Genomic DNA, 27,565 nt, shown 5'->3' with positions numbered 1-27,565 from the left:
CGCCACCCACCCTCCACCAAGGCCTGAGAAGCATGAGTGAAAAGGGACGCTGACATTGAAGGTGGGGACGTGGCTGCCTACCCTCCTCTGTTGTGCTCTATCATAGGATTTCTCAGGGCAAGCACCACGGTTTGTAATCAATTTCCCACCCAGGACACCGCCATGAGTGGTAGCACACCAGCCAACACAGATTTGGCTCTTGGTATCCCCATAGTGTGAATGACTGCATGGCAAGGGAATGAGGAGCAGATACACTATCTTGTCGGGAGATAACCCATGACCTGACTTCCACACTGGACTCTTCTAATCCTTCAGCATGCCCAAGGTTGCTGTGTGCATATTTACACTTGACTCAGGAAAGCTCCCTCTGCCTAGCCCTCAGGCGATCTTGTGAACTTTAGGCTGCTCACTTGATAAATATGATTTTATTATTAATTCATGCATCTGGAAGAACACACGCGTTGAAAGCCCCAGAAAAGCCTTTTAAGCTATATGCTCTTTCCAGGAGGTAATTTCTTTCATGCCCAAGACAAAAAAGGCACTCGTGAAGATGGCAGCAGACTGCCCTCTCAAATCTCTGGCCAAAACCCGCGGAGGCGAGAATCCACGCTTGCAGGCCACCTGTGCTGCCGGTCCACAATCCCTTGCCACTGTGCTAGCAGAACTGAGCTCAGAAAATGTCTACCATCGGAGATGTATTCTCAGGAGTGTGGCTGCTCTTTCCTCCCAGCCCTCCTCCCAAGACGTTTTCTAGACTCCTTCCTGTCACCCCCCTTCCCCCAACATCACTATAACTTGAATCTTTAGGATGCCCTGCAGCTGTCCAACTCTGGGAGGACAGGTTCTCTCCTCTGCCTCTCCATCTCACCTCCTCTGCTCTGTGGTCATGTAGGTCATCCATGACTGATCCCCTTACACACCTTCTTTGTCCCATTGTCCCCAGGCTCTTGTGCACTTCTGAGCCAGGCCAGGCACAATGTCTAAAGGCGGTCATGGACAGCTGTTCTAAGGTTGCCAGGCATTTCCTGGCAGGCTGTCAATGGGAACGCTTGACGTCAGAGAAACAGAAGTAGTGGCAGTGGCTGAGGAGGTGATAGAGAGGGTTTGTCTCTTGTCTATGCGCTAGCAAACGAAATTGTAACCTCTTCCTTTGAAGATACCCCCTTGGTAGACAACGCTGAGGTCTGGCCCGGAATGAACTGATTCCCAGGTTCTGGTTTCTTTCTCCCCATTTCAGCCCTCATTCCTCAGAGTGAGTCTTTATTTTCTGTTAGGAATGGTAAGGGACATCCTTAGTTTAGTTCCACAGACAAGCAGGAGGAAAGAAACTGGCTCTCTCTAGGTTGCTACTTCCTACTTAGCCAAGTCTTGACAAGATACATTGGTTGAGTGATCTGCATGGGCTGCCCTTTCTGGAGGCAGGTCCCACCTTCGGATTCTGCAGGGCAGGCTGGAGTCACACCCCAGGAAGCTGCTGGCTGCCTTCCCATTCATATCCATAATTTACCCAGAGGGAGCTCAATCCATAGCTCACCTTGCCTAAGCCTCAAAGACACAGCCTGTGCTGGAGGGAAGGGTAACAGACCCCTCCAGGGACTGATCTCACCCTGAAGGTCAGACATCGTTTTTGAGGGTGTAGAATTCTCAGATCCCAGGAGAGTGTTGGAGGAAAATCATCAGACGCTTCCTTTGGGGTTCCTTGCAGTTCCGACAGGCATCCTCTGGGAGGCAGCGCCTGCTGTGTCTCAGACTTACCCCAGAGCAGTGATCTTCAACCTCCCTAATGTTCGACCCTGTAATACAGTTCCTCATGTTGTGCTGACCCCCAACCATAAAATTATTTCGTTGATACTTTATAACTGTAATTTTGCTATTGTTATGAATCTTAATGTAAATATCTGATGTGACCCCTCACCCCCACCCCCCACCCCGGCAGGGTCGTGACCCACAGGTTGAGAGCCACTGCTCTAGAGGGTGAGGAAGGGAACAGTGCAGAAGGTAAGGTGGGCCATTTTTACAGTGCTGGCCCTCCATGAGGCACAATGCACCTAAAATTTTCTGGGACTGATGCAAAATCCTATCCCTATAAGACCAGCCCTTTGCTCCACAAACATATTCTAATGAAAGTAAAACAGAAGCAAAGAGCCTCCTGCACAACTGGTTCTGCCTATTTCGAATCTTCAAAGGCTTGTAATAACCTCCATTATGCCGCTGCGTGATTCTTATCACACAACCTCAGATGTAAATGCTAAAAAGACTTGGCCTGCGAGACTAGCATGGCCAGATCGCTGATGTTTAATGCACAAGCATCAAAGTGGGGTGATCCTGCCACTCACAGTCAAGAGAGCCCCCCTTTTATTAAGATGGAGAAGAAAACATTATCGTCACTGCACTGTTTTTCTCAATCAAATGAATTCAGCATAAACGTATTACAGCCAAGCTCAGGACAGACATTTCCTGTGGTTTGTGTTTGTCCTTTTGTTTTCCTGTGATGATGACAAAAAGCATCTCTGGGATCCAGAACATCTTCAAAGTGTTCCATTCATCGTTCTCTAAGTAGGTCCACTGTTGGGCTTTATTATAATCACTGGTGTACAGTTCATTTGCATAGCAAACTCTGGCTTGATTTGAGAGCAGTGACAAGCCAGAGTTGTCACTTCTGAGGAGAAAAGAAAGAAAGATGACCTTTAGTGCTGCAGTAGAAAATTATAGAATCCTATTTCCTGCTCCCTGGCTAAACCAGAGATTACAGAGGTCAAGGTCAATTTCTTCACGTGCTTGAGGCAGCAATCGGAAGCAGCCCCAGCCCCAAAGGCAGCCCTAGGGGTTCTAGCAGCCAAAAAAGCAACAATTATTCCTGAGTGACATGGATGCCCACAGAAGGGCGCCGACCCCGGCAGCCTGAAGTCTCAGGGCTGGCTCTGCCTGCACTATGCCCGGCTGCTCCCTGCAGAGTTTCTCACTTAAACTTCTGCGCAAATATACAGCTTCTCGGTTGGGCTCGTAAGTTTTTTGGTTGTTCATTTTGGAGTGGTTTGGTTTGGTTTTTGATTTCCAACCCTAACTTTCCTTGACAGACACTTTTTCCAGAACTTGGTGATAAATGTGCCCACTAAAGCTTCAGGACAGTGCTTCTCAGCCCACCTAATGCTGGGACCCTTTAAAATAGTCCCCATGTTGTGCTGACCCCAACCATGAAGTTATTGCCATTACCACAGCTGTCATTTTGCTACCGTTATGAATCATAATGTAAATGTCTGACAATCAGGCTCTCTGATTTGCCATCTCTGCCAAAGGGTTGTTCAACCCTCCACAAGGTGGCGACCCACAGGCTGAGAACGGCTTCTCTAGAGCCAATCTTCATGTAGCCTCCCTAGCACATATGTCACTCCACCAATAAACATCCGTGCCGCTAATATTCATTGACTTTAAAGAATGCTTTGAGGGAGCCTAAAGTCTCTGCTTTCCAGACACGGTGCTGAGTGACTCCATCTAAAGCAAACTTGTTCACATTAGCACAGAATGGCCTTGTGGTTGGAATGGCCCTGTAACCATGTGGACTTGAGCTCAGACTTTAGCTCTGCCACCCGCATGCCAGGTAGGATCCATCTGGGCAAGCTTCATCAACACCTGTGCCTCAGTTTCTCCTTTGAGGTTAGCATATTATCATCTCCCCTTTGGGGCAATTAATGGTTGAAATGACACAAATGACATCCTAGAGAGGCTGCCTATCTTGCAAAGCATTGTGGACAAATGAAACAGAAAGGTCCTTGCCCACCCTTCATAAAGGACATCAAGATGGTGGCAGCAGGGAATTAAAGACAGTGTAGACCTTCTGAGCCCTGGGTTGAATCGACTGCACAGGTCACGTGCTTTCAAAGCCACCAGGCTACAGTTGCTGGGCAGTGGTGGCCTGCCACCAGCAAGCCCCGAGACCGCTTGCTTTTCTCTTTGTTCCTCCTTCCCCGTCAGGGCTATAAGGCCCGCAGGAAGCTGGCTCTCTCTGCAACTGCTTCTGCTCTCTCCAAGGCTCTTCAGGATGCTTCCCTCTGCTTACCCTGAACCCCACACACCACAAACCAAGTGATAGGATTGAGAAGGGATGACTAACCAACACAGACCTTCCTCCTTCATGCCTCTGTTTTCTGAGTTCTTCCAAACAACACAAGAAATGAAAGAAATAGCAAATGGCATAATGCATAGAGTGTTGTGCATTGTGGGACAGGGAGCAGGGGAAGCAACAGAGAAAGTAAACTGAGGCAAAGAAAAAGGGTCAAAGAAAATGAAGGTGTGAGAGGGAGAAAAAAGCCTGCAGTTCCCCTCCCCCATCTACGCGTGGTTTAGGCAAATTTGTTATGAAATCACTGCAAATCTTTCTTCCCCTGGCTTTGGACCATTTCCACACATACACACACACACACACACACACACACACACACATTCTGTGGGCTTGATTCTGAGATTTGCAGTTAACAAAGGATTTTATGGCTCATTTTAGTCCCAATATCTGAATCTGACTGTGCCGAGTGTATTTTTTCCAAAATAACCCTGTATTACTGTATCTGTGGCAAATGTGTTTTCAGTCCCAAAATAGCAGGAAGTCTAACTCGTGGTGTGTCTATTTGGGTGGGGTGGCGTGCTTCTAATAGGAGGACTGGAGGCAGATGACTGACTCAGGCAGCTCCCTGAGTTTCCACCAGCTCTCAACTGTTCTCTTGGCTTTTCCTTCATGGTCACAAGATGGCTTCTTTGGCTCCATCCATCACCACCAGGCTCAAGAGAAAAAGGAATGTGGGAAGGAGCAGCATTTCCTTTCCCTCCATACTTTAGCTCACAGACTTCTGCGTAGGTCTCTTTGGCTAGACTCTGGACACTCCTAGCCACAGGAAACACTCCTAAAATGGGACTTTCACTTTTCTACTCACTCTGCTGGTATGAGAAGAAAGGTCAAAAAATCCCCAATGATGCTCAGCATGGTGACACAGAGATTGACAGGGACAGAGCCTGGCCCAGCCTTTTCCATCCAGAATGTAACCATTCCATCATGTTTGCCACTTCCCATTTAGGCAAGCAGACAGAAGTCACCTCACCGTAAGAAACTTTGAAAGCAGAATCAACTTTCCATGGTTTGCCTTAAGTTTCCTCAGATGGAAACTTTCCTCCACGTTCTATAAATTTGAGGTATCTCCTTCCCGTGAGCAATTCTGTGTGCCTGAAGTGTCGCGGGAGGCATTGCTGTAGTCTTGCAAACACCTAGCAGGAACTATGTAAGGCACTGGGCTCTGAGCCCTTCCAGCCCCAAGCTTCCCTTCGTATCTTCAGCCCACAGCAGCATTATTTTTTGGTAGGAACTATTTATATATGAAGGTCATATTTGGATGCCCTTGGTAATTTATTAGATTCACTTTCCAGAAGCAAACATATCTATAAACATCAGTTTCAGAGATTAGAAACAAAAGCCAGGATGGAATTTCCCTGGGGCATAGTCACCCCATGTGGCTAGCACAGCAGGGAAGCTGAACTTGGAATTCAGGCCAAGGAAGAAGAATATCAGAATTTTGGGATGGAAATTTGTTGTTGCTTGGGGGAACTGGAGATAATGTTAGCACCAGCTCTTCTTCCTCTTCAGCTGGACAATGTTGTGCTAGGGATTTGCTGTTGTTGTGTTTCTCTTAAATGCTCCATGCAGTAAATTGGAAGTAAAGCACCTGCTGAATGTTTAGTCAGGCCTTGAAGTACTGAATAAATCATGAAATCTGTAGGTGAACTGAATAATAGCCACCCTGGAGAGAAGTGTAATTCAGTGTTGACAAAATAAATCCCCTTACTTTTTGTGTGTGTGGTGGGGGGATCATTTCATTTTAGTGAGAACGCTGGGTATACCCAAGCTAGGTAAGAGTTCTCACACTGGGAGGTTACTGAACATAACGGCAGTGTTTAATAACAAGGAGTCAGATAGATTTGATAAGTCCCAAAACACTAGATTCTCACCCATCCTTGTGCTCCTGAATTAGCTCATCTTGCCAAGATGAAGAACCAAGACTTCAGAGGTGAGACAATTAGAATAGGAGCACAGACACATGGCTGGGAAGGAAGAAAGGCCATCCATCCTTGCTCATAAGGGTGTGCCGCTCAGGCAGCGTGGGAGACCCTGCACACTGACTAACCCAGTTCTTGGCACAAACCTTGTCTGCTTCCTGTAGAGAGGTCAGAGACCTCAAATCCCCAGGCATTCCCTGTGGCATGAAGGGCATATCCCTGAGATGCCCATCTGTTCCATGAAACAGGCAAGATTCCTGGGGGACAGGGAAAGCCTCTAGGTCTTTATCCTTTGCCATTCCTCTTTTTTGGTCATACTGTCTTTATTTCTCCACACAAAGCAGCCACCACAGGGCAGCAGAAGGACATCTGTTTGGATGTCAAAACAGAGCAAGTCTGGGTGGCTGGTGGCATTCTTCAACACTTGTTTTGGCCTCAGGCTCCCTGCTGCTAGTTCCCTGTCCACAAGTAAAGTAAGAGTCGCTTGATATAGTTGAGTAGATTACTGGCATTTTGTCGTTTGGAGAGGGTGTTGACAATGCATGTAGTGAGTGGCTATGCACACATGAGTGCATGTGTGTGAAAGACAGATGAAGACACTGGCTTTTGTTTTCTATCATTCTCCACCTTATTGGCTTTGAGACAGGGTCTCTCACTGAAGTTCATCTTTATAATTAGGCCAGCTGACTGGCCAGTCAGCTCACAGGATCTGCCCCTCTCTGCCCCAATGCTGCAATGACAGGCACATAACCCATGCCTGGCTTTGTAATGTGGGTGGTGGGGGTTAGAAATCAGCTCCTTGTGCTTGTACAGTGCTCACTCTTACCTACTCAGCCATCTTCCCAACCTGGGTATCTTTTTTTTTTTCTGACAGCCAGGAATATAAACAAATCAGTAAACCCCTCATTTCTTTAGAAGCCATCGGTAGCAATATACACGCTCTTCCATAGCTCTGGAATTGAAATATGTCTATGCGTAAGGCCAGTGTCGATTTTAAAATGAGAGCATTGAGGCCATTAAAACGATCACTTGTAGTGGCTGAAGAGCAAGGCACAGACCAGGTTTGAGCCCTGGCTACTATACTTGCTAAGTAACCTTGAGCTAAGGCGATTGACCGTGCCAAATCTCAGTCCCTGGTGAATGGTTGGGACCAACGGTAGCTCTGTCTCATAGAGAACCAAAAGGCATCTGGTCCAGGACCAGGCATATAGTAAACCCTCAGCGACATTTCTCATCAGTAATGTCACAACGAATACTACTGTAACTGGCGTGGCAGAAACAAAGACACACTCGAAAGAGAGTCCTCCGGTCTGACAATCGGACAAAGGACGTTTCTCCAGGGATTTCAGGCCACTGCCTGCCCATCCGGATCCAGAACACTCAGGTATCTCTCCAGCACCATGTGCACACCGCCACGCTTCCTGCTTTGATATAACGAACTAAACCTCTGCAATTGTGAGCAAACCCCAACTGAATGTTTTCCTTTATAAGAGTTGCCGTGGTCATGGTGTCTTCACAGCAACAGAAACCCTGAGACAGTTCTCTCTTTACACTGTGTTAGTTACTTGTCTGTTGCTGTGATAAGACATCATGACCAAAGCAATTGTATTAGTCAGGGTTCTCTAGAGGATTATAAATTATAGGATGAATTTGAGAGGGAAGGGGATTTACTAGAATGGTTTACAGGCTGTGGTCCACCTAGTCCAACAGTGACTGTCTACCAAGAGACGGTCCAAGAACCCAATAGACATCCCATGAAGCTGGATGTCTCAACTAGTCTTCAGTACATGCTGAAATCCTAAAAAAGTAGGCTCTACTGTATTTCCCAGTCTGTGGTATTCTGTAATACAGCATGGCCAATTGTCCTAAGGGTCCATTTTCTATTGCTATCACAGAATAAACACCTCAGACAGGGAGATTTATATAGCAAAGGTTTTCTATTTAGCTCATGGTTCTGAAGGCTGGGAACTGCAGGGGGTGGTGCTGGCTTCTAGTGAGAGCCTTATGCTGTGTTGTACTATGGTAGGAAAGTGAAAAGGCAAGCCAGCTAATTCAAAGGGGAAAAAAAGAAACAGAGGGGTCAACTTGTTTTAGTAAGACCTATTCTCATAGTAACTGATTCCCATAATAATGGCATCCATTAGCCCACTCCCTACGATTGGATACCTTGCTCAGCCTTGATGGGGGGGACGACTTGGTCCTGCTCCAACTCAAAATGTCAGACCTAGTTGACCGCCCCATAGGAGGCCTCACCCTCTCTAAGGAGTTAATAGGAGTGGGGGGGGAGTTGGGGCGAAGTGAGAGGAAAGGAAAGGTGAGCGAACTGTGATTGGTATTAAGATGAATGTAAAACTGAAAGAAAGAAAAATAATAATGGTATCCATTAATTAATGAATTAATCTTTTCATTAATTTCATTCCATCCTTATGATCCCACAGTCTCTTTTTAGGAGGCCTCACCTACCAATACCGTGGCATTGATACCTAGTTTCCAGCATGTGGCTTTGAAGTGCACATTCAAACAGTAACAACACTCAGTGTGGGGAAATGGGGAACCTCAGCCCCATCACCCTACTTTGTGCAGGGAGGTTGAAAAATAAAAGCCTTTGCCATGAATCTTTCTGGGTTTGATTCCTCCGCAGGACATTAACTTTTCATGGACCCCCCTGAGCTATGTGGGATTTTCAAATCTATGTTAGTGACAGGGTATTTAATTTCAGATCCACAGGGCCCAAGGCTAAACTCAATAATAGCATGCTCATCAGGAGGGGTTACAAACCTTCTCATACATGCTGCATGTGAGAGCCAGAGGAGCCTGACCAGATGGAGGTATCGGGGGTCCGTTCAGGTTCTCATCTACACCTGCAAGGGATTTTTCTGAGCTATTTTTAGGTTTTGATGTGTTGCATGTTCCCCCAAAAGATGCAACTTTTGGTCCCTCCGTGTGCTTTCCAGAGCCAAGTAGGGGAGGGGCACCCTGAAGCAGAGCCTCCTCTGCTCCAATTAGTTAATCCATCACTGACATGCGCACACAGGGCTGGCTTATAAGCCAGCCAGGATGTTCAGCAGAGCCCAGCTGGGGGGGGGGGGCAATCGACAGAGGGGTGACATCAAGGTAGTTGGTCTGCCCAGGGCTCTCCTGGGCCTAGAGAGAAGGTTTCCTGGCTAAAAGGATAGGTCATGAAAATTCAAGGTGGGATATGGGAGCCACCTGGAATGTTTCCCTGTACCAACTGCCCTGGCTTATTGTTGTAATTGTCACAAAGCTTAAATCCACCTTGTTTCTCAAGAAAATCAAGCTATTTATTCCAACGCCCAGACAGCAACATTTCTAGCAGCTTGCCAATGTAAAGTTATTCTGATTATCTAATCTCTTGCATTCCTGGGTACTACTGCAAGGAGTTAATGATGCATGAAATCACCTGTCAGCCTGCGTTAGACAGGGCTGTGTTTGCACACCCGGCAGCCCCAGTGAATTATTTAACCAAAGGGACTCTTGGCTCTGCATCAGGCTAGACATAGCTTAGCCTGAGCTACTTGGGAGGCAGCTGGGAGCTCCTTAGCTCCTCCTTGGCTGAGAAAACCATCTGACAGACACTGTAGGCTGTTGCCAGGACCAGGTCTCCTTGAGAACAACTTGAGCTAAGCTCCTACAGGCTCCAGATGGCATGCGGTGCCAGGAAGAGCTTTGCGGAGTCTTGTAAGCTTTGCCAAAAAAAGAGAGACAGGATTGGCCATCTTTCAATCCAGGTGCAGGGCTTGCCTTCATGCTGTGAACTCAAGGGTTGTCACTTGGATTTTAGAAAGCCCATTTAATAACACCCCTGGTTCCCGTCTGAACTTGGAACTGATGCAAGAGAGAACCGGAGAAGTGAGACCAGCGCAGATCAACATACCACCTACATCATCTATGGCCTACATACCACCTACATCACATCACCCATGGCCTGGCAGAGGATATAGGGAGCCCTGCTGCCACGTGTTGCCATTTGGAACTTGAGTAGAGGCAACTTCCTAGCCCACTGCCAAGCAACCACAGCCTCACTCATTGTGGAGCAGGACCTGGGTCCCTTTTACTACGGATGTTGGAAAACAAAGATGAGTGAGACTTTCTGCAAGGACCAACTCCTCAAAGAAAGAAGCCAGAGCCCAGCTCACCAGACACCCGCTTTGCCCACACAAACTTAGCAGGTTACCTTCCCCAGGTCCTGTCTGAGAAAGAGTGGAGGCTGTGAGAAGGGACAAGGAGCACCAGGAGCAAATCTTCTTTGGAGACGATGACATCCTATGTATTCCTGGGGAGACAAGGCAGGCTTTATTCTGGAGGAGGGAATCAGGGAGACTTACGAGGTAGAAAGGAGTTAGAAGGCACGGTCCTCTTCTATTTTGCAAAAAGAAACTGAGGTACAGAAGCCTTTGGGACTTGTCTCTAGTTATACAACTGTGTGACACCTTCCATTCTCCAGGATGTGCAGAATACCTCTAAGGGGAGAGCATTGCCGTTTCTCATTGTGAGTGGCCAGAGGACCTCTTGGTCCATGGGGCTCCACCCCGTGTGGGTCTTATGACAGATGCCCATCTCACCAGTCCCACCCTGCTTAAAGGACTGTAACAACTGGACCGTTCCTCACTGTCAATGATGACTTATGAAAAACTATAACCTGAATAAAGTCAAACAAAACTGTCTGATTGGCACTTAGACTCTGAACAGATGGTTGGCAAGGCAGCAACTCCCATCTGAGTCACAGGGCAGGACAGCAGCTTGGGGACAAGCATGATGTGATTATACTGGACTAGCCTGTCCCTGAGATCCCATGGAAGTCTTTGTCAAGCCTGCCTCTACAAAGGCTCACAGCTCTTCGGCTCTTTGGCCATCTTCCCTCTGTCCCGTGGACACAGCCTCCACCAGTGTCTGTCCCCCACTGGTCCATCCCAGTATCTAAACCCATCTCCACCACCCAGGGTCTGTTCCCTTTCTGCTCCACAGCCGGGCTGAGCTACAAGCCGTGATGTGCTTTGCTCTGGGCCCCGCCCCAACCACCCAACTGTGCTAGGAAAGGCAGGAAAAGGCCCTCCTCATCATACCCATGCCTTAGGGGAGGCAGGCACACTTGCCATCTCTTTCCCCAAGGCCTCTTGTTCTGTCCCCACCAGGGAAGCTACTGCACTCCAACTAACAACTGAGTTTCATCTCTGGTATGCAAAGTAATCTGCACACACACACACACACACACACACAGAGAGAGAGAGAGAGAGAGAGAGAGAGAGAGAGAGAGAGAGAGAGAGAGAGAAATTTCCATTCTCATCACATCTCCTCATCCCCAAATGGCCTACCTGTTGTCACAGGCTTTTAGCTATCAGAAGTTGTTACCGTATATATGGCAAAAGCGCCTCTGTCAGCTGCATGTGCATGACCAGCAGGACAGACTGTTTAAGTCCTTCTCCATGTCATCATTACCCCCCAAAACCTCTACCTCCCTGCTCCCCAGAGTTCTCCATGCTCCAGGGGTGGCCTAAAGTGACATGATATTGACATCTGAAAGGAGGGCTCTGGGAGACCCAAAGGGCATTTTAAGAAAGCTTGCCTCTATTTTTAATGGTAACTAGCCTTCTCAAAAACTGCTCTAAGGCCATGACATCACCCTCGATACTGACACTGACCCCCACTTGTCCCCAAGAGTAGACTGCCTGCCGTGAAGCCAGTGATTCCCAGAGCTCCACACCTTTCATCTCTGCCTCACCGAAGCCCGACACCTAGGGAAGTTCCTGGGACAGACGAGCAGTGGGGGCCAAGTCATAGGCAAGGCACGGCTCACTACCTTCCTCCCTAACTCCTCCCCTCTTCTCCTCATGGAAATATCACTCACCTTGCTGGCAGCAGGAGAGAGTTGAGAAGGACTTAAAACACACTTGGGTTTCAGGGAAATGAGGGATGTCTGTGTGAAACTATAAATTTTGTTTCTACACAGTGCTCATCAAATCTTCTCACAAGGAGACTGGGGAATCTCCTCCACAAAAAGATGTGATGTTCTTGGGACCTATTGCCAACTATGTGTAATCAGACCACCATGGGAGATTTTTGAGGTGAATGCCTTCAGTGTCTAATCCCCTGGTTTACTTTGGCCAGTGAATCCAGTCCTCACTTTTATCCCTGACATCAAACACAGAGTGAACTTCCCAAAAGCCAGAGCCGTGGTGCAGTATGCTGCGTGATTCCCTAGGAAATGGGTAAAATGCAGGAAGTCAAATTAGTTAATACAGCACATGAAACATGATCTCATTTAGAAATAATTAGGCTTTGAACGTGTGTATGTGTGAAGAAGCAATGGGGTTAAGAGAGGAGGGACAAGAGGGTTAAGAAGTGGGAGAATGTATTAAAAATAACTGGAAAATTTATTCCTATGATCTGTAAAGCAATTGCAGGAGAATATTTGTTCGCAGAGCTTCCATAACTGTCACAAGCTCTAATAGCCTAAATAATGGAAATTGGTATTTCTGGAGACTGAAAGTCCTGAATCATGTCTTGATAGGGTAATTCCCTCTTGGGGTTTGGCACTATCACTGTGACATAATACTGAAGATCAACATTTACGGTGGCTCATTGTTCCAGAACTTCCCGTTTGTGTTCAACTGTCTCCTTTGCTTTTAAACAGTGACCAGGGTAGAAACACATGGCTGAAAGGGTAAGACGGAGGAATGATGCTCACTTCCTAGTGGCCAGGAAGCAGAGAGGCAGAAAACAGCACTTGGGATAAGACAGATCCTTCAGAGTGTGCTCCAGTGACCTAGTGCCTCTAAGCTGGTTTAATCTATTGCTTAGGTCAGAGCCTTCATGGCCCAATCATGATCCAAACACCTTATCTCTAAGTATTGCTCTGGAGACACAACCTTCAATATGTGAGCCTTCCAGGGGCAATTGGGAGCCAAACCACAGCACATCCCAAGCCCCCTTTCTCAGGTTGTTTTCTCCTTGTGAACTCATTCCATTATTCCTATATTCATGCCTGTCTTTTCACGTAAGTTCCCCCTCCGTAATAATGCCAGCTATATTGTATGAGAGTCCCCACTGATAAATGTCAAACACAGATTCATATACTAAAGGCACGATTCAACCCATAAAACATGCAGATTCACAAAACCATAGTAAGAATGCCAACTCAACAGGAAGTTCCTGGATAGCAGCTGAACCACCCTTGTGGAAGTTACAAATGAAATGTGACCATTTTAATGACATTCTGCTCTAGAAGTGCCCACACCACTCATTTCCCTAGTCAGCATCCATCCCCAGGCTCTGTAAAAAGCCTTTCTCCTGAGACAAAAGGCAAAACCTACCCACTCCAAACCGTTGGGGTCAGCATTCCCAGTCTGGTGGCCTATTGAATTTTCATGGTTCCTTCTCTCCTCTTGGTCCCTTAGACTCCAGAACCTACAAAAAGAAAGAGAATAGAAAGTTGTCACCATCTAGCAAGGAGGTACCCCAAACTCTATTTGTAACAGTTCTCTCCCTCACCCCCTGGGTGGCTGAGGAGTAGATAGCGACATACCTGCTAACACGAACTTTTCAGAGACTGAGAAAATACTTAATACCTGAAAGGCAGCCTGGTTTCTGGCCATGTACCCCATAGGGGGAGCCTGGGGACCCAGGGCTTCTCTCCAAGGCCTTGCCTAGCTGTCTGCAGGCCTTACCTCATGTTTGTTTGCCTTTCTCTTGCAGAAAACCTCAGGGAGACAGTCCGCAAAAGTCACTTACTATTGGCGATTAACAGAAATAATTGGCAAATGACCCTGCCACTCTCCCAAGAGCCACCCAGAGTTCATCATCAGATACTGGTGTTTATCCCACTGATTTTTCAGAGTGAGGCTTACAGTCCATTAGACACATCATAGGGTCATTCATGTTCCTTCTGAGTCAGATTAATTTTAGAATTAAATCAGATAGATACATACTTTATTAAACCCCGCTTTCTTGGGAGATTAAAAATTAAGATTCTCTTTTGGTCCATGATTGCAAAAGGAAAAGGGCCTAGAATCTAAAAGTATCATTTCCCTGGGGTTGTATAGATGCATCCTTCCTCCCTGAAGGTGTGAGCTTCCCTTTTGCAAGGTGCTACCTGGGAGCAACACAACTCTTCTGATTCTCCTGCCATGTAGTAGAACCTGGAACATGAGGCATGCGGTATTGTATCACTCTGTTTTCTTTCCCTGTAACAGAATATCTGAGGCTGGACCACACAGAAAGAAAATGGCTTGGTTTAGTTCATAGTTTTGGGGACTCAAGGGCAAGCACAATACCAGCATCTGGTGAGACCTTCATGGCTAATGGCAGGAGACTAAGAGAGGGGGTCACACAGGGAGACAGGACCCAGAGAGCTTACGTGACCAGGCTTACTTTTTTTGTTGTTAATCATTCCACTCTTGCAGGAACTAATGGAGATCCTGTAAGAACAGTGTTAACCCTTTCTTATTCTCAATGACCTAATTACATTCTGTAGCCCCACCTCTTAAAGGGCCCACCACCTCTTAACAATATCTTACCAGGGACTGAGCTTCTAACTCATGGTATTTAGCTATTTGTGTTCAAACCACACCCACACCATGCCAGCTGACAGCAATAAGGCTGCCTCAGAGAGCCCAAGATGAGTTTGCAAGGAAGGACGTGTTGTGGGAGGATGAAGGAAGAAAGAACACAGGAGGGTTTCTGCGGCTGAGAATGCCCACGAGCACAACGGGCTGCAGGGATGCTAAAGAAGCAGTTTAATGCCAAACGATAGAGGCCCCTGAACTCCACCACAGAAGCTTGGCATTGCCTCTGTAGCTGTGGGAAGCCAGGGCAGGTTTTCCAGGAGATGATCTGTATAAATTGCCCTAGCTCTTAAATGTGCTCGGCCACATCTGTCCAGTTGTTGAGTCTGGAGTAGGGAAAGGTGCTGAGAAATGGGCTGGGAGGAAATTAGCCAAGAAGGGTGAGCTGTCCCAGAGTCCAGAGGGTCATTGCGGTCAGAGTGGCATCACGATTTTGTTATCCTTGCTCTTCCCCATGAGGGAGAAATCTTAGAATATTCTAGGTTGATGAATAGCCTCATTCTTCTTTGAAAACAAGGCCACCGTGCTTTGTAGAGCAGTAAGGGGGAGGCAAACACATATTGAAACTTCAATGTTTCTGTAAAAACTCAACAGAAAGGCACTCACATTCAGATTCAGAGCACTTCGCAGTGCCCACTGAAGAATTTGGGTTGTGTTGCTTTATTGGCCTTCATGTTCAATTCTCTCTGGCGTGATAAGTTGGAAAATGTAGCTATGGAAAATCTGCAGTGAGAAATGAGGAAGAGTTTTAGTCTCTGCCAGGTTAGGATGGGATGCTGGAGGTCGTGGGTCACAGAGGCTCCTGAATACCCTCTGATCAGTCCAAGGAGACCAAGAAGGCCATAGAGGAAATCTTGTCAAGTTATAAATGGATATGTTCCCACCATCCTCCCGCCATCTTCCCTAAGTGGGCTGCCTCAAGTGCTGGCTGACTGTTGGGTCTTATTCGTTGAAGAGTTCAAAATGGCAGAAAGCAGCATAGGAAGGTTTCCCACTTCCTGCCAAGAGGTGTACCAACCTGATTTCAGAAGCAATACAGAATATTACTAGTGGGGGAGGGACTGCAGCTTGTGTATTTGTTTTCAATTATGTTCATAATAAATGTCAAGCTGAGTGACTTAATTGAAAACATAAAATTTATCCTCTCAGAGTTCCAAATATCAGGCATTTGAACTAGGTTTCTCTGGGCAAAAATCAACATGCTAGCAAGGGTGTTGTTTCTTTGTATCGGTCCCAGGAGAGAATTTGTGTCCTCCTTCTAAAGGCTGCTTGCATTCCTTGGCTTCTAGTTCCTTCCCTCATGTTTGAAACTGGGAAACCCTGTGTCTTTGACCCTTTTTTACTATTGCATCTCTCTGTTGCCAACTGTAAATAAGAAAGTCCTATGCGGTCAGGAATTGTGAACAAATAGGGCACACCTGAAAAATCCAGGACACTCTCCCACCTCAAAGCCCCTAACCTTTATTACATGACCCTGGTACCATATAAGGTAGCACACTCTTGAGGTCCAGGGATTAGGCCGTGCTCGTTTATTGGAGAAGGGCATTTTTGTATTTTTCATACCGTATGTTAAGCTATCATGAACAAGATATGGACCCACTTTCTGCACCCTCTTCCATGCCACTAAACACTTAGGTGTATCCCAGCTTCCCCCAGAAATGCCCTTATCCACTGGGGTGGAGATTCAGGCAGCTAAATATGGAACAAGGGCACCTGGCTTTTCTACTACTAACCTCACTAACAGAGAGTCTCATGTGTCCTTGAGTTAGTAAATTACCCCAACACACACACACACACACACACACACATCCTTACTGGCCTGTTGTTTAGTAAAGACGTCAAGATGCAGACAACACACAAATCAGGGTCATTTGAGGAAATGATAATGAGGAATTAGGTCTTCAGCAGTGCTGGAATGTTTCTCTGGCCAGAGTCCTTGCTTTCCATCCATCGCAGCTGGCCTTTTGCATTCAGACATTCAAGTCCTTGAAGTCCACAATCTCCCAAAAGATCAGCCCTCTTGTTTTCCAGAACAACAGAATCCTATGCAAAAATGACCAGGCTGCCTCCAGTTCAGCCCTCTTACCATGCTCAAGGCAAAGGTGCTTTCCCTGAAGTGCCGTGAAGCTATTCAGTCACTGCCATTCTTTCTGGGTTTCTCTTTAGTTAAATGTTCCCGTATTTGGAGACTGTTCATTTTCCCGGCCACCCAGACCCAAATAATCACACAGAAACTTTGTTAATTACAACACTATTGGTCAATAGCTTAGGTATATTCCTAGCTAGCTCTTACTTCTTAAATTAACCCATTTCTATTAATCTGTGTATCACCCCAAGGCTGTGACCTACTGGTAAGGTTCCAGCATCCTTCTTCTTCAGCAGCTACATGGAATCTCCTTGACTCTGCCTACTTTCTCTATATATGTCTTCCAACCTGGCTAGATTCTGCCCTGCCATAGACCAAAGCAGATTCTTTATTAACCAATGGTAATAAGGCATATTCACAGCATACAGAGGGGAATCCCACATCATCCCATGAAAGTAACTTATGAAACACTACATGTGGTAATATCAAAACCCAGAGCAATCAGTGATTTTCATCCATCTGCCTGGCACAGCCCAGATCATGCCAGGTCTGATCCTTGGGAATCCAACTCCAGTCTCAGCTGGTACTTGGGTGCCTCTGGAGGTTTTCCTTGAATGTAGTTTCTAAAATTTATGAAATCTTGAAATGACTTTTTATGGAACCCAGTCTCAAAGCAAGATGCCCTTAAGTGTAAATACCAAATTTACTTTAGTCTGAAGTTGAGTGGGTGAGATTACGGTACCCTCAAGGCTCTTGTAATGTGCTGAGCTCCGTTCAGTGCTGGCATTGGAGGCAAATTCCTTTACGAGTATAGAACTCATTCATTCATCTGTTTATTGCTGCATGCAGCCAATAAATATTTGCTGAACACTTAATATTAACCAGTGGTGAGCAAAACAGTCTGATGGGAAACACCAATACAAATGGACATGATAACTGAAATGATAAAAAAGACAGGGGTCTTATAGAGCTTTATAACAAGATACTCTAGGGCACCATAGGTAGATTTTTAAGCCATGCTGTTAAATGCACACATTTCCCCTCTTAAGACTATCACACAGGTTACAGTGTAGAAAGCAGAGGAGCCAGGACCTGCCTGTCCTTTTATGAACGTCTGTAACCCTGGGAGTCTATGGAGCATATAGTGCTAGTTGATTAGCCCAATTCCATTTCTATCCTCCTCCCCTGCCTCCATGTAATACAGGGGCTGGAAACGCCAAGCACCTTCCCCTGCCCCAGCCCTCCTCTGAGGCTCCAAGGAGCTGTGTGACTCCTTTCTAGCCTGAGACTTGAGAAGACACTGGGGTCTTCTATGAAGGAGCGTGCTTTTCCTTACTAGAGGAACAAATGCGAACTCTCGCTGTTTTGTCCCCCATTAGCAGAATGCGGAACCTCTCTGTGGCAATGTCAGCTGCCATCCACACAAGCTGCTCCTAAGGGAGAAAGCTCACGGGCTGTTGTTATTGTCATTATCCACACGGTGAAACAGTTGGTTTCCCTCAAAACTGCTTAGCAAGCATTGAAATAGCTAGAAGATGGAATCCCAAGATACTCTTAGAACCTTAAACTGGGATGGAAAAAAAAATGGTGGTGAGTTGTGCTGGAATCCATGCCAAGAGCCTCCTGAAGTCGAATCCCTTAGTGTTTCACTCCTTTGGCCAACTGTCTCCAAGTCATCCTTAGCCACAAGCCTGGATCGCTGAGTCACGAATTGTTTTCATCCATTATTACCATTTTTCTTCCTGCTTTTGGTGTTCTGTGTATGCGGTGTATGTGTGTATGTTCGATGTGTGTAGATGGATACGTGTGAACATGGGCATTCATGTGGGTGGGTACAGGTGTGTGCATGTGTCACGGTGCACATGCGGAGGTAAGAGGACCATCTTGGGCATTGGTTCTCGCCTTCTACGTTGTGTGAGATGTGGTCTCCATGACTGTTCACTGCTGTATGCGTGAGTAACTGGCCCATTCTTCTACCTGGGGATTCTTGCGTCTTTGCCTTGCACCTCATTATAAGAGCACTAGGGTTACAGATGCACACTGCTATCCCAGCTCTATGTAAGTTCTAAGGGTTCAAACTTGGGTACTAGACTTGTTCAGCGAGCACTTTAACCCCTGAACTGTCTCCCCAGCCCATCTACCTGCCTCTGTAACTGTAGAAACTCAGGGCCTGGCATTAAAAGTAACTAAGTGAACCTGAATACATTTAAGGCTAGATAAATAAATACATATATATATATATATATATATGTATATTTTCATCAGCCAGCTCAGATCTCTGCCTCTTATCAATTTCATTCATTCACAGACACAAGGAAAGACTAGGTCTTTCATTAAATGAAAGAGCCACAGTAGATATTTCAAAGTCAAGGTGAAACATTTAGATGAAAAGGCCTCCATGCCGGAGGCATAGGGCATCAGCTTATTTATATGTTTATAACTTTTATATGTTTATAACTTCCTGCCCTGGAGTTGTAGGCATTTTTCTTTTCAATAATTGCACCATAATTTCCCCATACTTGACATTTTTTTAATTCTCCGCTGAGGAAACAATGCATGAGATAAATAAATTAGTTCATTGGATCATTAAATTGCACAAACAGTACTAATATGGGCCCTTTGTCATTTCTGACAGGACTGTCATCCAGAAAGCAGAGACGAGCAGGCCTGGGCTGACCAAGAAGGGCCAGTGCCAGGGCCCCTTGGGTGCTGCATCTGTGTCTGGTTTCTAATGTCATCTGCCTGATATAGTCTGTAAAAAAAAAAAAAAAAAAAAAAAAAAAAATCAGGACTCCCAGACCTACCCAACTCCAACTCCAATCTGTGATGTTCCCATTCCTCAGATACAGGTTAGCCCTGGGCAGGTCAGAGCAGGCCCTCCTATTCTCAAATCAGATTATCCACTTAGTAAACCCACATATAACTGTAGAGACGGGATAGTGATGTCCAGAGGTGTGGAGTCACGCAGAGGCCGCGGGTCTCTCTAGATCTTAGTCCAGTGTTGCGGTCCCACTGTGGCTTCGACGTCTAAGAGATCATCGCTCTTCTTCCCTTCACTCAGAACTAATTCAGTGAACTGTCTATTGCTTCTGAGAAAGAAAGGCCACTGGCTAGTGCAACGGCTGCTGTACTTCTGATGTTTGGAAAAGTGTTGTACCTGTTTATCTGAGCTGGGTGCTGCGCTTCTTGGAGGAAAATGCCCTTATTACTGGGGCTCACCCAGGCAGATCCAGGCAAGCTGGTTTCTCTGCTTCACCTGCTGTCAGATAAGGGCCACATGCTCCTTGATTGGCACAGGAACACGTAGGTCTAAACACATTCCCTAAGACATGGGTCTTCATATCAAAGGATGTCAGGGAGCTTACTGTGTTATTCCCTGTGAACAAAAGGTGTCAGAGTGAGATGCAACCGAACAGTCAGGAAAATAGAAGTCAGTCTATTCCTGTCTTCTCATCCCCAGGGCGATGAAGGAGGGTGCTAGCTAAGGTGTTTTCTGATGACCCAAAAGGGTGGTGAGCTTTCTGTTTTATAGACCCTGGTGATATACTGGATCCAAGCAGACTCGGGTAGGAATCCCAAATTTCTCACTTAGTAGCTCTGAGACCTTCTGGACCTCGAGTTCTTTGATAAAGAACTTTGAAACCTGAGGAACAAATTAGACATCTATGGAAGATACCTCAGGCAGATAAGCATGAAGCAGATGTTTGAAAATGCCCATTAGTGTTCTTATAAGCTCCTGGGGCCTTCTTGGTAGTTCTCCATGCCAAGGAACTTCAGAGAGAGTACTGTAGCGAGTGATGCCCCAGCATCAAGCAAAGCCACCAAACACTTGTCTAACCTGACAGTGGGATAAGCAGCCTACACCAGGACAGCCTGTAAGAGTCTTAAAGGAGATGGTAAATACTGTATATTAAGTTTCTACATTCTTAAAAGGGGTTGGTTCCAAGGGCACCAACTACATCTAAGATGCATTCATCCTGATCGCCTGCCAAATATCTGTTCCAGCTTTGGCAATTTTTGAAAAGTGCCTTTTGTCTTTAAAGTAAGCATCCATTGAGTCAGCAGCATAGAAACATTGGCTTCTTGCTTCTGAGTGAGCAGGGAAGCCAGGGCTGCACTAAGATGTGCAGGGTTTGGTCCTATTTACTGAAGAAGTCTCACACCTTCCTCGGGATATCAACTCTCTGAGGCCAGTAGCAAAGCTGGTAAGCACAGCCATGCAGACACAGATGCATGGTAAGCCCGTGCTCACACTGTATTCAGGATCAGCAGCCAGGGAGTCCCATGATCAAAGATCAGTGGGTAGAGACCCTGTCCACCATGAGGTCAGGGCAGAGACTACAGTGTGTATCAATACCACAGCGGAGTCAGGCATGGGACACTGCAGAGTTCTTTCTCCATACATCCGATGCTGCAAACTGCTCAGAATGCGATCCCCTTTATAATAGTGTAATCCCAGTGAGGAACCAGCAGTCCTTTTTGCTATGCTATTGTTTTTGTTTGTTTCTTGTCTCCCTCTGTAGCCTGGCTGGCCTTGAACTCAGGATGCTCTTGTCTCTTCTTCTCTAGTGCTGTGATAACAGGCACATGCAACCACACCCAGGAAGATTGGCCTTTTGATCTGGCTATTACCTCTGATGAGCAATACACTGCTAGGCATATTGTGGACCAACATAATGAGACATATGTCTTCCTCTTTAGTAAACATGCCCTTCTGGGATTTCATCACATGGGGAAGCAAGAGGGCGGAGGAGAAAGGAGCCAGACAAAATTCCTCTGGGTAGCCAGTTCTTCTCTTCTGGCCCACAGTAGCAGAGACTGAATATTATTACGATCTAATGCCTCCTCAGATGTCTAACGGAATTGAATTATTGGCTCCCTGCCAATCCTCAAAGACTGTGCTGCCTTTCTTATTGCAACCATCGATGTAACTGAGGCTTCTGCTTCCAAACAGCACGCTGGATCAAAGGCATGGATTACTTTTTAAATGTGACCATATTTTTTCTAGCAGTAACTTTCCTTGGCCATTGATGAGTAATACTCAGGGTGGTTGTCTGGTTGAATTTAGCTGAAAAGCCAGCAGTAGCTGAGATGGATAATGGGACTGTGGATTAAATTCCTTCTTAGACTGTAGTTAAGCAGAACACAGGTTTCCAGGCTGCAGGGAATGACTCTCCTGCCTATGAGGTACTCGCTGTCATCACAGAGGCTGAAGCCTTAGGAGTCTTTCGCAGTCTCTTCTTTGTTTAGTAGTGCTTGGGATGGGTTGCAGGACGGTTTACATTCTACACAAATATTATGCCTCAGCGCTGAATCCCTTGCCCCCCTTTCTCAGTACTTTTACAGGAAAAACAAGGAATTTCCAGGGGAGAATGACTTCCACACTTGGCTGTTTTCCCAAGGATCCTGTTGGAAAAATAGAATAACTCGGGGTTAAAAACCTGAGCCCTAGAGTCTATAACTGGATTCTAACAAGGCTCTGCCACTGGGCATCTGTGGGACCTGGTGATGGTTGTGGCAATTCTTTACGTCTGTCATAGTCATCGGTGTTGATTGCAGATGCCTAGTTTGCCTCTCCTAACAACCAGAAGATATAGCGCCCTGGGTCCTGGGTTAGACGGTGTCTCATGTCTAGCTCTAATCAAAGACTGGTGAGCAAGTGCACTCTGTGTATGTTGACTGTTGAATATCATGTATGTTGAGTGTCTGGTGGGCAGTCTCACTGTTCTTAAAGGTGGCAATGATCGTAGAGCATGTCTTAACTTTGTATCTAACAATATATCTGTTGTGACCAAATCAGTTATTAGCCCTGTGTCTTTGAGAAAATCAGTTATCCATGAAATACAATCATAACATGTCAGTCTAGAAGAAATTAAGCAATAGCTTAAGTTTCTATCTTTAAAATTATGTGATTCTGCTAAGGCCTTGCTCAGAAAATTCCTCCCAACCGTTCAAAGGTATTTCTGTTGGTTACAGAACCAAACTATGTCGATCCTACTTACTAACCCCTCCCCTTCTCTAGTTGCTACAGCTTCCCAAACAAAAAGATCCACACCCTTGTTAGAAACGCTCCTGTATACTAGTCTGAACATGCTGCGCAGGGATACACGTTTGGCTTGTGAACTCATGCTTATGAACTTGTGTCCCCCTTTGGCAATCTCTTCCCTGTCCTGTTTCCACCAATAAGACTGCTGTTGCCCACTGAGGTCTTTCTCCCAGAAGTCCTACCTGGACTTCCTAATGATTAGCTTATGTTAGCATTTTAAGATAAACCTTAGGAAACTGCCATCCTGGAAGAATCAAATATGGCAGTTTCTTATGATAAAAACTTAATTTGAATATGAGGAGAAATCTCATCACATCCATACTGATGCTCATTTTGGACCCCATCATGAACCCCAATGCACTTGCTCTTCCCTGGGTGCGCTAGCCAGTTGTTCCTATAGAACGTGCTGTGACCTCCCCACACCTAGCGAACACTGGTACTGTGTCCCACCTGGGTGGGGTTCCCCCTAATTCCTGTTGCTAGCATTCATGTTATTTACACCAGGACTGTTTAATAGAGGCTTGCATTTTTCATTACTGTACAAGAGAACCACTAACCCCTCTTTTCTTCAACCTCTTCCAGATCGAGGACATCATTACGAAGATGCAAGATGACAAGACCGGGGGTGTGCCCATCAGAACGGTTAAGAGCTTTCTCTCCAAAATCCCCAGTGTCGTCACAGGTAACGCATCCTCACAAGGCGTCAGGGACAGCCAGACTTCTAGAGTGGTGTGGAGGTGTCTAGGGTGAGTCACGCTTCTGTGAGGGACATGACTCAAAACCCATCCTACTCTTTGTCCATCATCAAGAGCCGCTCTAGAGTGATGAACCTTTCACGTGTATGTAGACATTGCCTCTGGGAGTGCATGACCTGGCAGATTAGCAATGTGGCCTGTGACGATAAACAAATGCGGAAATGCTCTTAAAAACTAGGCAGGTTTCCAGGCAGTGGTGGCGCAGGCCTTTGATTCCAGCACTCAGGAGGCAGAGGCAGGTGGATCTCTGTGAGTGCAAGGCCAGCCTGGTCTACAGAGTGAGCTCAAGGACAGGCTCCAAAGCTACACAGAGAAACCCTGTCTCAAAAAATAAATCAGAAACAAACAAAAATTTAAGCAGGTCTCATTTTGTTTGGGGTTGTTTGTTTGCTTGTTTCTTTTGGGATATAATCTACTATGTAACTCAGGCTGGCCTTGAACTTGTGATCTTCCTGCCCCAACCTCCCAGCGCTGGGATAACAGCTGTATACCACTGTGTCTAGCTCCATTTAAGTGTGTTTAAAGGCAAGTGTCATGTTTAAAGAAATTCTTACATTCACCTTCTATAAAATACTCTTACTAAGTCTTTAATTTACTGCTCTCAAACTCCTTTTCTAAAAGAAATTTCAAAATATTGCTCTGCATCATGTTGCTTTTTGTGGTTCAATATAGTCAAGCTTATTTCTTTAAAAATTAAGATGTTTTTAAAAAAATTAACTGTATGTGTGTGCGCACGCATGCATACACACTTGGGTGGAAGTCTCCTTAGACCCCAAAGGAATGCATCAAGTCCCTTGCATCTGGTTGAGAACCTCCCAGTATGGGTGCTGAGAAGTGAACTCAGGTCCTCAGCAAAAGCATCATATATTTTCAACTGCTGAGTTGTCTTTCCAGTTCCCTTTTAAAATTTTTGTTTGTGAAATATATTAGACTCATGGCTATAGTTCCAATAATAATCATAATCAAATAGCTTTTTGCCATATAAATAATACCAATATCTTAGAGTCCCCTTATTTTTTATTATTTTATTATTTTTCATTATTTATATTATGTTTATAATTAATTTCATTTATATTTATAAATAATATTATTTACATTGATATTTATAATATTTATTATTATGTACTAATAAATGAATTCCCCTCCCTGCTCTCCCTCTAATTCGATTGAATAAGTCGTTTTCCTTTAGGTTTTCTTACAGAGGTATGTATTCCTTGCTACCCAAACAAACAAGTAAATGAATCTAAGCAAAAGTTTTGCCGATTCTCTCGTTTCAAAAATTTGGCTATTTGCTTTCCAAAATTCAGGGACCATCAGAACTTGGTACCTGTCAAGTGCCATAAAAGGCTGAAAATATACTATTGGTGCCAGGACTGGGATGGCATGATAGAGCTGGGACTTTTTCTTGTTGCTGGTGCGAGTGCAAAATGGTGGGGCTCCTCTGAGAAAGAGGTTGGCAGTTTCTTAGAAAGGCTGGCATTGCTTACCCCTCCTAGGTATTTACCCAGGAGACATGAAAACACATCTTCACAAAAATTTATATGCAAAGATTTGTAGTGGCTTTATTCACAATCTCCTCAGCCTAGAAACAATCCAAATGTCATTTATCAGACAAACAAATGAGCACTGTCTAGTCTATGCAAACTCAGCAATAGAACAGAGTGAACCAGTAGCGCATGCAATAGCCTGGACTGGTCTCAGCATTGGTTTCCTTGAGTTTTGTTTTGTTTTGTTGTTTGTTTGTTTGTTTCTAAAAAAAAGTCAGACCCAAAAGGTTATAATGTTTTATGCCATGTATATTCACAGTATGGGAAAAAGTAAGTAGTTGCCAGGTTCCTGGGGACAGTTTACAAGGTGACAGAAATACTCGGTACCCAGACCATGGGACCAGTAATACGAACCTGCGTGAGTCCTCCTCCACAAGCGTGTGCACCACAGAAAGCTGCTATTGCTTCATGCTAACCAAAAGACAAATAACCCCTGAGTAACGAGGAGTAACCCAACTCATTGCCCATAAAGTCACCGTTTGAACTCAAATACTGCCAAAGCCCAGGCTGCCGTGATAGACAAGGTGGAACATAAGCAACAGAAAACTGTTTCACGTGGCTCCAAAAATTAAGTCTGGGGTCGGGATGCCGACGTTGCCAGATCTGCCGAGAGCCACCGCTGGTTGTAGACTACCTGCTTGTCTTATACCACATGGCATAAGATGACACTCTGGTCACTTTAAGGGAACTAATGCCATTCATTAGGGCTCTACCCTCATAAACCACTCCTCAAAGGCCCTGCCTCTGTCCTACGGGGGATTAGATCTCAGCACATGTATTTTATAGAGGCACAAAAATTCATGTTTTAGCAAGTACCAAGTATATCTGGAAACTGCATTGTGTTTGAAATTCCTCTAAGCGGAGTTAAATTCATGAACTATCAGGAACTAATATGTTTACTCTGTCAGATTTTATTTAATAGTACAGAATTTGTTTTGTGATAGGACCTCCCCTTTTAGATCAAGCTGTCCTTGAACTTGTTATGTAGTCCAGGCTTGCCTTGAACCCATAACCTTACCTCAGCCTTCCAAGTACTGGATTACACTTGTGTGCCACCGCACCTGACTCACAATTGTTAAGTCTATGAACAGATTGGTCTGTTGTTTTCCTACCTTTGTTGATAGTTTAGACACCAAATTTATGCAAGTTTCCTAAGATGAACTATGGAATGCCTCTATCTGCTGATACTGTATTGTTCTCTGAAAACTAATTTCTTTCTGTCTAGCCAAGTGAATAATTTTCATTACTTTTTATAGTTAAAAGTTCCATTCTGTTATTTTCCCAATTTGTTTGCCCACTCGCTCATTTCATTATTAGTTGGGTATCCGCTAAGTTTTAGTTTGATTTTCTCTAGCTGTGATAAACACCATGACCGAAAGTTACTTGGAAAGGGAAGGGTTTATTTGGCTTCAACGTCCATGTTATCGTCCATCACTGAGGAAAGTCAGGCCCAGCACTCAAGTAGGAACCTGAGGCAGGAGCTGAAGCAGAAATTAGGGAGGAACCTGCTTACAGCCTTGATCCCCATGGCTTGCACAGCTTGCTTTTTCCTGCAGCACAGGATCACATGCCCAGGGTTGTACTCCCTACAATAAACTGAGCCCCCCACCTCTGCATTAATCAATCACGAGAGTGCCCACAGACTTGCCTGAGGGCCAGACTGAATGAGGCATTTTCACAGTTAAAGTTTCTTCTTCCCACAAGACTGTAGCTTGGGTCAAATCGACAGAAACTAACCAGTCAAGACGTACTAAGTGTACTTTGAACTTAACAATCCATTCAACTTACAATGAATATTTTACTTACTTATTTTATCGGGATATAAAACAAAGAGCATCTGTATGTCTGTATGTTTTAAAATCAAAACCAAAATACTTTAGAGTAAAAAAAAAAAAAACCAACCTGGGAATATTGATTTAAAAAAAAATAATAATTAGAAAGGAGTTAGGGAAGAATGGGGAAGAAGGCATATTTATGAACAAAGCAGGTAATACAAATAAAGCTTTCTAGAATTCACCAGGGGCATCAAGTGCATCCATACATATTACGCGACATTCAGGATCATATGAACAGATGCCTGATCTTTCAGATAGGCCATGCTGTAAGCCGGCTTGTGGTCTGTTTGCTTAGAACCTGGCTAGTATATCCTTTCCTAGGAGCTGGAGGGGTGACATCAGAGAAAGAAATGTTTGATGACCTTCAGTCTTAGAAATTAAGCTTATCTGGTGAATTCCTTCAGGACCCATTTAGACCTTGCACCGGAAGCACCTGTTTGGGTTAAGTGTATGGAAACTACAGCTCCCTAGCTCCCTCCCTCCATGGAAAACTTAAGCCCCCTCCCACTATGGTATCCTCTTGATTCTCATCTAGGTCTTCAAATGTTTCCTCTACTTCATTGGAATCATCATTATTAAGTATTTACTACAAGAAAATAAATGCATGTAACAAAAACAAAGATACATTGTATCATTCTAACCTACATTGGATAAAGGAGGGTCCCTAGCACAGTG

At 45.2% G+C, this 27,565-nt stretch overlaps 1 protein-coding gene across 6 annotated transcripts in view; it reads left to right on the top strand.

Moving 5' to 3' along the window:
- The window catches only part of Rgs6 (regulator of G protein signaling 6), a 523,367-nt gene that overhangs the window by 328,679 nt on the left and 167,123 nt on the right, over positions 1 to 27,565 (top strand). For all 6 annotated transcript variants that reach the window (XR_009057823.1, XM_057782284.1, XM_057782282.1 and 3 more), the window contains exon 3: positions 23,336 to 23,435. Coding sequence is in view for 5 of the 6 variants with exons in the window: in XM_057782284.1 (XP_057638267.1) it covers positions 23,336 to 23,435 (100 nt within the window). In the remaining variant the exon portion in view is untranslated. The remainder of the gene's footprint in view (positions 1 to 23,335; positions 23,436 to 27,565) is intronic.

The sequence above is a fragment of the Chionomys nivalis genome, chromosome 10 (assembly GCF_950005125.1).
Source record: "Chionomys nivalis chromosome 10, mChiNiv1.1, whole genome shotgun sequence".
Taxonomy (NCBI): domain Eukaryota; kingdom Metazoa; phylum Chordata; class Mammalia; order Rodentia; family Cricetidae; genus Chionomys; species Chionomys nivalis.
The sequence above is the reverse complement of the archived record's forward strand: the minus strand, read 5'-3'. Positions and strand labels throughout refer to the sequence as shown.